We start from the raw sequence: 13,733 nt of genomic DNA, 5'->3' as shown, positions 1-13,733 counted from the left end.
AGGGATGAATGATTGAGCATACTGGTTAACTCTTGCATTAGAGTTGGACAGAATAGGGATGAGAGGAAGAAGAAAGCCTTGTGCAGCGTGGCCGCAGGAGGAGGGGAGGCATGCAGTTAGCAAGATCAGTAGAACAGTTACCATGAAAATAGCGATAAAATATAGAAAGGGATGCAACATTTCGGCGGTGAGAAAGAGACTGAAGACAATTAGTCAGAGGAGGGGAGTTGATGAGACAAAGAGCTTTCAATTCCACCCTATCAAGCAAAGCTGTGTGACTGGAACCCCCCCAAACATGCGAAGAGTACTCCATACAGGGACGGATAAGGCCCTTATACTGCTCCACAGTGAAGGGTTAGCATCACAAATGTAAATAATAATAATACAACTGCTCTACAGTTGGTGTGCCAGCCACTACAGTAAAATAAATAAATACAAATGGAAAGAATGAAGATTAGAGCAAGATAGTTTATATGAATTGTTTTTATTATCTCTTCCAAACTAAGATGCACATTATTAACAGGAAATGTGAGAGGTATGTTTCAGACTGAAAAGATGTATATGTACCATAATTACACATTTATGTAGGTTACTGCTGCATATGAAAATTCTATTGCCACATCATTTTAGTGACAGAAGGGATGGATGATGGAAACTTTCATGAAGTCAGTTCACATTAGTGAAACTCCTTCATTGAAGGAAAATCCAAAGACACTATGATCACTGACCAATCTAAAAAGCATTGACTGGCACGATCACACTAAAACTCTATTCACAAGTTCTCTGAACATCATGATAGCACATACACTATTTTTCAGAAATCACTTGACTAGGTTTTATTGAAGAAAATAACATCCTCTGCTACAATGGTAGCAGTCTTCATGATGAGCTGGTTGTTCTCTGGATCCCGGCGCTCTAAGTACCCAATCCTGCCTTGCACCATCACACGCTGGCCCCGAGTCAGATAGCGGTACACTGATTCACGTAGGAATGGCTTGAACACTGCAATTCGGTGCCAGTCTGTCTGCTGGATCAAATCTGCCCAAATGAACACAACAGTAAACAACATAATTCTAACACTCACAAATCATGATGTGAACAAAAATACATCCCCATTCAGCCATGCGCATTTTTTCACTTCCTAAAACAAAACAGGGGAAAACAAATATTACACGCTCTAAATAATCCTGAGTCTCAGAATGATGGACTAAACACGGTACATGTTGGGATGTGGCACTAGCTATTAAACTAACACAACAGGCACAGTTAGAGAATGACAAGAGACAAACAATCTTACCGTCTCCTTTGCGATAGTTGGTATGTGTGGCAACTGAGAAAGTGACCACAGGATGTTCCTCTGTGCCTCTCTTCTCTGGAGCGCCTCCTACCCGTCCCAACAGCATCACTTGGTTCAGGGCTGCAATGAAAATTTTGTCCCACATTATATTATCCTATCTACAGCAGTGTCTAGGCCATAAATTCCATAACTGAACTTAATGAGGCATGTGTAAAGTGCTCATTATTCAGAAATTGATCCCAACATATTTCACATGCATGGTACTATGTAATATAGGTGTAAAGTGTGTCCAAATTTTTCATGGGAATGAGCTTATGTACTACATATTACAAAGTCATTACATCTGCTTGACATCTTTCAAATTGCCAGGCTACATAATGAGTAGACAGTTCTAGGTATTGATTTATTATAACATTGCTGAGCAGTAGGCCTACTTCCATGTCTTCTGCACCACAGTATCCAAACATTCACACATTCATATTATTACTGAATGTGTAGCTGCTGGTTTTCTTAGATGCCAAACAAAATGAGTAGTAAATAGATAGTCACATACAGTAATATATTTTCAGCATTCTAATCTTAGATATACAAGGAAACATGAACAAAAAAACTTTCAATGACTGCATTTGGTGCCTCTTACTGATAACCCACAAGGAATGTCATTTACAGGTTTAGAATTATAACAATTTACAACAAAATGCAATAAAATACAACAAAACTAAGAACTGAAGGCAATCAAATAATAGAAACAATTACAGTAACCCAAATTCATTTCATGCTGAATAAATTAATGAGAATCACTTATTTATCTAATATTGTTGAACCTCGATAACTCAGACCGTGATAACTCTGATTTCGTGATAAGTCAGACTCTGACTGACCCAGGGACTAAACTGTCTGCCCAACAAAAAAAATAATAAAATAAAATAAATAAATAAATAAATAAATAAAAAAAAAAAGTTTTCACCTTCCTGTATAGTGGTACCTTGAAATAAGAGTTTAATTTGTTCCATAACTGAGCTCGTATCTCAAAAAACTCATCTCAAAACAATTTTCTCCACTGAAATACACTGAAATGCCATTACACTTAACCCTCGGCTATCGCGCTCAATTGGGGCCGAAATAGCTGCGCCATAGCCAAAAACGCGATAGCCGAATTGATCTTGGCGAGAAGGCAGTTTTGGCCAATGAGCGCTCATATATCCCATGACGTCATGGCGGGGCGCATGATAGCAGGCATCTGAGGTCACGATAATTAAATTTTAGCAGCTTTTCATGGGTGCGTGATAGCAATAAAACGCGATAGCTGAAGTCGCGATAGCCGAGGGTTGACTGTAATCTGTTCCAGCCTTCCCTCCAAAAAATAACATTTTTTTTGTGTTTCTAGCTAAAAATGGTATTTATAAATAACAAATACTGCATGAAAACATGTTTAAATAAAACCAAAGAGAATGGTAATAGATAAATTCTATGACTTTGTAAAATATATTTACCTTGGAGATCAGGGATGTAACCCTGTCGCATCTTGTCCCCACATCCCCACTTAGGACTGTAGATCAGCCAGAGTGTACAAATACTATAGCCACCCACACAAGACTGGCTGCTCTATTAATCACTGAAGGGCTTGTTGATGACCATGTAAACATTGTTCATAGAATAAATAAAGTTTAAATATGCACGAGAGAGAGAGAGAGAGAGAGAGAGAGAGAGAGAGAGAGAGAGAGAGAGAGAGAGAGAGAGAGAGAGAGAGAGAGAGAGAGAGAGAGAGAGAGAGAGAGCAGGGGCTGTTTCTTTACGTTGTTCTCCCCTCGGTGATAAGCGTGGGTGGAAGAGATAGGCAGAGATGGGGAGAGGTTTGTTTGGCAATTTCAGTTACAGACAACATGTATACTTTACCAGTGAATTATATATACTGTAAAATAAAACAAAAGTTTCATTTAATGTTGTTACATTGGAGATGGACGTTTGCAGCTAACAGAGGTGGATCGCGGAGGAAGAGGGAGGGAGGAAGGGATGCAGCCAGTCAGAGCTAGTCACCAACTCACCATTCACATATAATTAAAACTGCACATTTCTTTAAACAAAACCAAAACTTCATTTTCTTTACTTTAAACCAAACTAAAATGGCACTTTTCCTTAAGCCAGACTAAAATTGCACTTTCCTTATAAGAAACTAAAATAGCACTTACTTAATTCATTTATCCTCAGTTGTTGTTTTTTTCCTTTTTGACTACACTTTCACCACTTTCACTTGCAGACCTTTTGAATAAGAACCTATCCAAAGAGTTTTGTTTTAGCTTGCCTTTCAAAATGTTACAAAAATGAGTCAAACAAGTGTCATTCAAAAGTGCTGAATCACGACCAGTTGAAGCTTTTTCTGGGTGTTTTTTTTTTTCTATGAAACTTGAAAGCTTCTCCTGCATTGCCAGCAACTCTTTACTTTCATTTGTAGAAATCACTTCCTCTGGTTGTACCTCCTCCTCACTACTAATCTGCAGAATCTCCATATGTTGCATCCTCTGTAGCACCTTTAACTCTTCTGTTTAAAGTTCCTTTTCATGTTCCTCGAAGAGTTTGTGAACATCACCCTTATCTACCTCCAGACCCATCGACTTTCCGAGAGACCCAATTTCCTCCAACACTTCTGACTTGGGTTCAATCTCGGGTTCAAATCCTTGGAAGTCCCTGTCTGCAAAAGCACAAGGCCATAACTTTTTCCATGCAGAGTTCAGGACTCTTCGTGTAACCCCCTGCCATGCCAGTCAATAATGCATGAGCATATCATGATGTAGTGCTCTTTCCAGAACTTTCGAAGGGTTAGATTAGTGTTCTCGGTCACATAAAAGCAGCGGCGGAACAAATGCTTAGTGTTGAGCTTCTTTAAGTTGGAGATGACTTGCTGGTCCATAAGCTGTAAGACTGCAGTCATGTTGGGTGGGAGGTAAATGACTTTAATGAATTTTAATTCATTGAGGATGTTATCTTCAAGGCCAGGTGGGTGTGCTGGAGCATTATCAAGAATGAGTAGTGCTTTTATCAAAGTTTTTTTCTCTTGAAAATACTTCTTCACTGCAGGACAAAAGATGAAATTTACCCATTCGGTAAAAATAAAACTGCCGAGTAACTCATGCCTTAGCATTGGCACGCCACATTACCTGCAATTTCTCTTTAAGAAGCTTGTGGGTCTTGAAGGCTCAAGGATTTTCCAAGTGATACACAAGCAGTGGCTTGATTTTTTTTTTTTTTTTTTCACATTATGGCTTATAGCGCCTGTAGGCACAGCTTCTGCCCATTAGTGATGCAGGCAATTTTATTTATAGTGGTACCCATATTAGGGCCCATATCATCACCCAAGTGCATCTTGGGTGTAATCACCTAAAACCTGGGTATCATGGTGACATGTAACCTTAAACCATTCAACAAATGACATAGCTTCAAAGCGGTATGTGGTGGGATTTGAACCTATGTGTGGATGACTGCCCGATCCCATGCTCACCATCTTGTCCACTACGCCACTGCATTTGCACAGGGAGGCTGTGGCGTAGTGGATAAGGTGATGAGTGTGGGAATGGGCAGACGTCCATGCATAGGTTCGAATCCCACCACGTACAACCTTAAACACTTTGCCATTTGTCGAGTAGTTTAAAGTTACCTGCATGTTACCATGATACCCAGGTTCTAGGTGGTTACTTCCAAGATGAGCTTGGGTGGTGATATGGGCCTTAATATGGGTACCACTATAAATAAAATTGCCTGCACCACTAATGGGAGGAAGCTGAACAGCGCTTCTTACACACTCTTCAAGTGAGCCTACAGGTGCTATACGCCTCAAAAAAAATAAATAAATAAATAAATAATAAATAATAAATAAATAAATAAAAAACATATACACGTATAGACCTAAAGAAGAAGGAAAGAAAGATTGGTTTAACGCAAAGTGTGCTAGGGCAAAGGAGAAAAGAGATGGAGCATGGAAAAGGTGGAGGAGAAATAGAAATCCAGTAAATAAGGAAAACTTCAAGGCAGAGAGAAATTAATATGTTAAGGTGAGGAAGGAAGAGGAAAAGAACTTTGAAAAGGACATTGTCGAAAAATGTAAGGAGCAATCAAAACTGTTCTACAGATTCATAAATGAAAAAATTAGGCAAAAAGAAACAATAGAAAAGTTGAAAGGAGAGAACGGGATGGTGGAAGACCCAAAAAGTATGGCAGAACTATTGAATAACAAATTCCAGGAGGTCTTTACTAAGGAATCCAAATTTGAAAGGCCACAGGGTAATAGCGAGACAGTCTATATGAAGGAGGTTAAAGTAACCAAGCTTGAAATAAAAGAGTTAATGAAGGAACTGGATGAAGAGAAGGCAATGGGACCAGATGAAGTCTCAGGCAGAATACTGAAAGAATGTAGGGAAGAACTAGCAAGTCCTATATACAACATCATAAAATGCTCAATAGAAAATGGAACAGTACCAGTAGAATGGAAGAGCTGAGGTGGTTCCCATATATAAGAGTGGAAGGAAGGAAGAACCTTTAAATTACAGACCGGTATCACTAACTAGTGTAATATGCAAGATGTGTGAAAGAATAATAAAGAAACAATGGATCGAGTTCCTTGAAGACAACAAATTAATATCAAATAGCCAATTTGGTTTTAGAAAAATATGGTCGTGTGTAACTAATTTATTGAGTTTCTATTCTAGAATAGTTGATAGAGTACAAGAGAGAGGGATGGGTTGACTGTATTTATTTGGATTTAAAAAAGGCGTTTGACAAAGTGCCACATGCAAGATTACTATGGAAGTTAGAGGAGAAGGGTGGCTTAAAAGGAAGCACATTGAGATGGATAGAAAATTATTTGATGGGGAGAGAAATAAGGATGTTAGTTAAAGATATGAAGTCCAAGTGGAGAGCAGTAGAAAGCGGAGTGACGCAGGGATCAGTATTGGCACCAATACTTTTCCTCATTTATATTAACGACATGCCAGAAGGAGTGAACAGCTACATAAATCTGTTTGCAGATGATACGAAACTGTGCAGAGTTATAAAGCAAAAGAGGATTGTGAAATACTGCAAGAAGACCTAAATAAGATCTGGAAATGGAGTAAAAGTGGGAAATGGAATTCAATGTGAACAAAAGCCATGTCATGGAAATGGGAAAGAGTGAAAGACGACCTGTGGGAATCTATAAGATGGGAGATGGAGTAGAACTGGAGAAAGTAAAAAGGAAAAGGACTTAGGAGTGACGATGGAAGAAAACAATCAACCAGTAAGCCATATTGATAGAATTTTAGAGACATATAATTTGCTAAGGAATATTGGAGTAGCATTTCACTACATGGACAAAGAAATGATGAAGAAATTGATAAGTACTATAATAAGACCCAGATTGGAATATGCAGGAGTAGTGTGGACCCCTCATAAAAAGAAACACATAAGGAAGTTGGAGAGACTACAAAAATTGGCTACAAGAATGGTTCCAGAATTTGAAGGGATGACATATGAGGAGACTAAAGGCTATGGATCTACCAACCCGGAGAGGGGGAGGGGACCTGATACAACCTGAATTTGATAGTTGAAAAAGAAAAGCCCAAATACTAAAGGGGCAGCTTAAAGAAAAGTACCGCTAGTAAAACTGAAAAAAAAAAATACAGTGCTTCAACTGTGCTTGTTATATTCAAAGTTAAATTGCATCTACATTTTATGAAAACAAGATTTTCCATTAGTCACCGTCTCCGTCAGTACAGTTGCAGGTTTTCTGATACTCAATTAAGTGCAAATTCACATGTAAGTCTTTCGCCATTGCAACATTAATTAATTATTGACAAAATATTATTATTATTGATTTTGTAAGTTTCACTGTTTCACAAAGTGAACATAACTATCAACATTGCAGAAAGGAAATTTACCGTTCGAATATGAGTACTGTCATTGCTGCTGAATGAAATATACAAGAAACTGCAGTCAGTTTTGGTGAAGTGTGCGTGAATATTCTGTACCTGTTACAGTTGCTGAGGCTGAGCGCAGCTTTAGTAAACTTTCTCTAATAAAGAACTATAAGAGATCAACCATGGGTCAAGAGCGCTTGTCACATTTGTCACTACTGTCAATTGAGAATTGCTAGCCAGGCGCTTAGACTACAGCTCAGTAATCAATGATTTCGCCATGAAAAAGGCAAAATTGAAACTCTAATGATCTTAAGTGTAGTGTGAGGAAATTAATGTGGTGGTCTTCAGAAAGCTCAGCAATGTCTTGAGCACTGTTTGTGGCTGGGAGAGGAGAGAGAGGTGATTGTGTTTTGAATGTTATGGGTGTTTGACTACATTGTAACAAAAGTGTGTTGGGGTGTTTCTGTGGTTGGCCTCAGTGGCTGACAGGAGGAAGGAATAGCGTTGTGTTGAAGAAAGCCAGGATAAGGTGGAAGGAGGTGACTGATGTAGAGTACCAGTGAGGTGAGTCACCGTGAGTGTGGTGAGCAAAGCCTAGGATTATGTTTCACAGTCTATTATTGGAGATTTATACAAGAACTGCGAAGTTAGAGGGCTTAGTATTTTCTGGCTGTGGAATTTGGAAGTTAAATTAGGATTAAAACTAAAATAAGGCAGGTTTAATTTGCTAACAGGAAATTTTGATGGAATTCATTTAAATATTAAGTAGGTTTTGTATATCTTGAGCTGGTTGTAAGGCAAGCCTGAGTTGCGAGTGGGGGCAGTTTACAGTAATGGGTAATCCAGCTGAGTAGTATTCAGATTAGGCTACTGAAGGTCAGAGAAGAAACATTAATTAATTTCAAATGTCATTAATTGAATATTATATTTCAATTACCCATGCTGAAAAATACAGATCAAATAAATAAATTTGACATTTTCCTGTCATTTATACTTAAAATACACTGCATAAGCATTTTAACTGCATGAGGAGTTGAGGAGTAGGTATTTCAGATAAAGGCGGGAGAAAAGTACTGGGGCCCAAAAGGGTGGTGCTTGGGCACTGCATATGATGAGAGACTAAAGGCTATGGATCTACCAACCCTGGAACAAAGAAGGGAGAGAGGGGATCTGATACAAATTTACAAAAACTGATCAACAGAATGGACCAAGTGGATAATGAGAAACTGATCCTGAGAGAAGAATATAGCATTCAAAGCACAAGATCACATAGTAAAAAGCTGAGAAAAAAAAGATGTCTGAGAGATGTTAAAAAATACAGTTTCTCGCAAAGATGTATTGAGACGTGGAACAGTTTGAATGAAGAAGTAGTGTCTGCAACGAGTGTGCATACTTTTAAAGTAAGATTGGATAAGTGTAGATATGGAGACGGGGCCACACGAGCATAAAGCCAAGGCCCTGTAAAACTACAACTAGGTAAATACAACTTGGTAAATACACTGACACTTGGAACTGTTTGAGTGAGGAAGTGGTGTCAGCAATGAGTGTGTATAGTTTTAAAGAGAAATTGGATAAGTGTAGATATGGAGATGGGGCCACACGAGCATAAAGCCCAGGCCCTGTAAAACTATAACTAAGTAAATAAACCAGACGAGATAGAAGAAGGACGTAGTGGTGTCACTCCGAGAATCAGCTGATCTTCACTATCTGTTGTACAGTATTTGCGGTGGCCTGGGCAAGTAGTGTAGACTCATTTTCATGAAATTTTGTGATAGAGAATCATGAGTAAAGAAGAGATTCCATCTAAATGCAGGTATGAGACCAGGAAAAGAATGAAAGAAGATGAATATGTTGATGAAGGAGTAAGCGCATTCTACTTCACTATCTAAGAGAGTGTTGACTATTGAACGTAAACTAGATAAATGGATAAGGGAGAGTATGGAAACGAAAGAGAATGAAGAACAGGAAAAAGAGTTTCAAAAACTGAGAGAAAGGATAAAAAAGTGGAAGAAAACAAAGCTAGACTAAGAGCAGAAAACGAGAACTGAAAAAGGAAGTAGCTAACTACAAGAAGCAGATGGAAGAAGGACTCGGTAAAGCCGAGAAAGAAAAAGAGAAGCGGAAAGATCTAGCAAACAAAGAAGAGGAAAGAGTACAGAACGTGACTAAAAAAGAAGTACAAGCATGGAGAGTCTAAGATAAAAAAGATAAGGATGATTTTCAGGTGATTCAAGAACAACTAAAAGAAAGAGATGAAAATATGACAAACAAAATGATAGGAGTCCTCAAGACAAAAGAAAATCTAGTTAGAGAAATTGCAGAAAAAAAAGTGTAATCGTATTTGGACAAAAAGAAAAAATATAAAATATAGACCAAGAAGAGAAAAAGAAGAAATGAAATCAGTCAAAGACCTACTAAAAAATCTAAACGACAAAGATAGGCAGAACTTAGAAGAGGAAGTAAAAGAAATAAACAGAATGGGACCACATCAAGAAGAAACAACGAGACCAATTAAGATACTACTAAAATCACAAGCAGCAACAGAAGAAATATTATATAGAACAACTAAACTCAGAGAAACAGAAGGTTGCAAGGATATATATATATATATATATATATATAAAGAAAAATAGAAATGAGGAAGAAAGGAAGAGATACAAAGAACTGGCGGCAGCAGTAAGGCAAAAAAATGATTAAATGTCAGAAGAGGGATTTTTTTGGAGAATTCTAGGAGACAGGATAAGGAAATGGTATATAAAAGAGAAGGAAGAGAAAAAAGTGGAACAAATTTAACTAAAAGTTATGAAAGCATGAGACTAAAAATTATGTATACGAACATAGACAGGGTTTTATCAAATAAATTAGAATTAAGAGAAACAAAACTAAATGAGGCAATCAAAATAGACTTGGATAATATGTATAATGTATGGAGGAGAGACAGAGTGGGTAAAGGAGGAGGAGTCATGATAATGTTAAGGAAGGAAATGGTGATAAACCAAATAGAATGTGGGGAAGGAAAAGCAGAAGTACAGTACTGTATGTTAAGATGCATATTAATAAAAAAGAGTTAACAATCATTAGAGCATATGTGCCACCAAAAACAAATTCATGGACCAATCAAGAATATAAAGACATGATAGATGACACAATAAGGAGTCTAACGAGAATCATTAAAGAAAGGAGAAAAGTGATATTAATAGGAGATTTCAACTGTAAAGAAGTGGACTGGGAAAATTATGAAAATGGTATGGGGAAGAAGCCTGGGAGAAAGATTCCTGAACCTAATGATAGATAATATGATGGACCAAAAGAGTAAAGGAAAACACAAGATTCAGAGGAAATGAAGAGCCGGCGAGATTGGACCTTGTTTTACAAGGGTATACAAATGAACGATGATATAAGATATAAGTGCCCATTGGGAAAGTGACCATGTGATATTAGAAATGGATATAGAAGAAGGAAAGGAAGATAGAGACGATTCTTACAAAGGAGACCGATTAAATTACAGAAAGGCTGAAATTGAGAATCTCAAGAACTACTTCAAATACGTTAACTGGGAAGAGATGGAAAACTCAGAGACAGTGCAAGAGAAGTATAGCTTATTTTTTGGAAATATACAAAACAAGAGTCAGGGAATATGTCCCAAAATATAGACCTAAAGAAGAAGGAAAGTAAGATTGGTTTAACGCAAGGTGTGCTAGGGCAAAGGAGGAAAGAGATGGAGCATGGAAAAGGTGGAGAAATAGAAATCCAGTAAATAAAGAAAACTTCAAGGTAGCGAGAAATGAATAAGTTAAGGTGAGAAAGGAAGAGGAGAGGAACTATCAAAAGGACATTGTCGAAAAATGTAAGGAGTACCGAAATTGTTCTACAGATTCATAAATGGAAAAATTAAGACAAAAAGAAACAATAGAAAGGTTAAAAGGAGAGAACGGGATGGTGGAAGACCCAAAAAGTATGGTAGAACTGTTAAATAGTAAATTTCAGGAGGTCTTTACTAAGGAATCCAAATTTGAAAGGCCACAAGGTAATAGACAGACCATCTATATGAAAGAGGTTAAAGTAACCAAGCTTGAAATAAAAGAGTTAATGAAGGAATTGGATGAAGGAAAGGCAATGGGACCGGATGAAGTCTCAGGCAGAATACTGAAAGAATGTAGGGAAGAACTAGCAAGTCCTATATACATCATAAAATGCTCAATAGAAAATGGAACAGTACCAGTAGAATGGAAAAGAGCTGAGGTGGTTCCCATATATAAGAGCAGAAGGAAGGAAGAACCTTTAAATTACAGACTGGTATCACTAACTAGTGTAATGTGCAAGATGTGTGAAAGAATAATAAAGAAACAATGGATCGAGTTCCTTGAAGACAACAAATTAATATCAAATAGCCAATTTGGTTTTAGAAAAAGACGGTTGTGTGTAACTAATTTACTGAGTTTCTACTCTAAAATAGTTGATAGAGTACAAGAGAGAGAGGGATGGGTTGACTGTATTTACTTGAATTTAAAAAAGGCATTTGACAAAGTGCCACATGCAAGAATACTGTGGAAGTTAGAGGAGAAGGGTGGCTTAAAAGGAAGCACATTGAGATGGATGGAAAATTATTTGAGGGAGAGAGAAATAAGGATGGTAGTTAAAGATATGAAGTCCAAGTGGAGAGCAGTAAAAAGTGGAGTGCCGCAGGGATCAGTATTAGCACCAATACTTTTCCTCAAATATATTAACAACATGCCAGAAGGAGTGAATAGCTACATAAATCTGTTTGTGGATGATACGAAACTGTGCAGAGTTATAAAGCAAAAAGAGTATTGTGAAATATTGCAGGAACCCCTAAATAAGATCTGGGAATGGAGTAAAAAGTGGGAAATGGAATTCAATGTGGAATTCCATGTCATGGAAATGGGAAAGAGTGAAAGACGACCCGTGGGAATCTATATGATGGGAGATAGAATAGAATTAGAGAAAGTAAAAAAGGAAAAGGATTTCGGAGTGACGATGGGAGAAAACAATCAACCGGTAAGCCATATTGATAGAATTTTCAAAGAGACATATAATTTGCTTACAAGAGCATTTTTTTCCTAAAAATAGCCTGAAAAATACTAGTGAAGATGAATGTTGTATTGTAGGCATAACCTCAAGTGAGCTTGGACACTTGACAGATAGCGACCTGGATTTGTATGTTGAGTCATTACATTATGATGTTAGCAAGACCATTTAATTTGGCCATATTATGAAACTCAGTACTTAGGTGTTACAAGTATTTACAATACCATAATCCTTCCTGCAGCCTACTCAGCGAGAGAAAAGGGATCCTGTCTCATGAACACACACATACATGCACACAAAGATACACATCATGAGATGCCTTTATACCTTTATTAATAGAACATCCAAGTGGCTTACTCATTCAAGCAAGATTCAAAACTCCACTTGTGAATTGTATTCACATTGATAAAGCCTCTGAAGCACGACTGCAAAATAAAATAAATACAAACTGCAGCACTGACGTGTTTGGTTTGGGCGATCGGACAAGTGATTCCGTAATGTAAACAACAGGTCCAAAACATGCCGTGGCCCACCACTAAAACAAGAGATGGACTGTTTCACTGTGTATATCTATTTACCTATGGTGTTTTTATTTACATAGTTTTAAATTTGTGGAGTGCGCTCCAGCAAATCTGTAATGAGTGGTGAAACAATAGTGTCTTGCAGACTCCTTGCTTCTGATGTTTTTTTGTGTACAGTGGTCAGGTATATGGTGAATGTGTTCTTGTATGAGAATGACTTTTTTTTCTTAGAAATTTCTTTCAAATATTAGGGTGCGTCTTTCAACCCGTAAAATACGGTAATTTGCTAAGGAATATTGGAGTAGCATTTCACTACATGGATAAAGAAATGATGAAGAAATTGATAAGTACTATAATAAGACCCAGATTGGAATATGCAGGAGTAGTGTGAACCCCTCATAAAAAGAAACACATAAGAAAGTTGGAGAGACTACAAAAAAATGGCTACAAGAATGGTTCCAGAATTTGAAGGGATGACATTTGAGGAGAGACTAAAGGCTATGGATCTACCAACCCTGGAACAGAGAAGAGAGAGAGGGGATCTGATACAAGTTTATAAATTGATCAACGGAATGGACCAAGTGTATAATGAGAAACTGATCCTGAGAGAAGAATATGACATTCGAAGCACAAGATCGCATAGTAAAAAGCTGAGGAAGGGAAGATGTCTGAGAAATGTTAAAAAATATAGTTTCCCACAAAGATGTGTTGAGATGTGGAACAGTTTGAGTGAAGAAGTGGTGTCAGCAACAAGTGTGCATAGTTTTAAAGAAAACTGGATAAATGTAGATATGGAGACAGGGCCACATGAGCATAAAGCTCAGGCCCTGTAAAACTACAACTAGGTAAATACACACACATACACACACGGTTGACGACGGATGCAGTGCTAACGCTCCGAGCATCAGCTGATCCCCACTACCTGTTGTTTGTATTTACAGAGGCCTGGGCAAGTGTGTGGCACTCGTTTTCAGGAATACA

At 37.7% G+C, this 13,733-nt stretch overlaps 1 protein-coding gene across 5 annotated transcripts in view; it reads right to left on the bottom strand.

The window, feature by feature from the left end:
* Positions 1-465: 465 nt before the first annotated feature.
* Positions 466-13,733, bottom strand: part of LOC123498090 (single-stranded DNA-binding protein, mitochondrial-like) — a 42,893-nt gene continuing 29,625 nt past the window's right edge. For all 5 annotated transcript variants that reach the window (XM_045245203.1, XM_045245207.1, XM_045245205.1 and 2 more), the window contains 2 exons: positions 1,298-1,417; positions 466-1,038 (listed from right to left, as the gene is read on the bottom strand). In XM_045245203.1, coding sequence (XP_045101138.1) covers positions 830-1,038; positions 1,298-1,417 — 329 coding nt within the window. In that variant the 3' untranslated portion in view covers positions 466-829. The remainder of the gene's footprint in view (positions 1,039-1,297; positions 1,418-13,733) is intronic.

Source organism: Portunus trituberculatus, chromosome 47, assembly GCF_017591435.1.
Source record: "Portunus trituberculatus isolate SZX2019 chromosome 47, ASM1759143v1, whole genome shotgun sequence".
Classification (NCBI taxonomy): domain Eukaryota; kingdom Metazoa; phylum Arthropoda; class Malacostraca; order Decapoda; family Portunidae; genus Portunus; species Portunus trituberculatus.
This window is presented reverse-complemented; position numbering and strand designations above follow the sequence as displayed.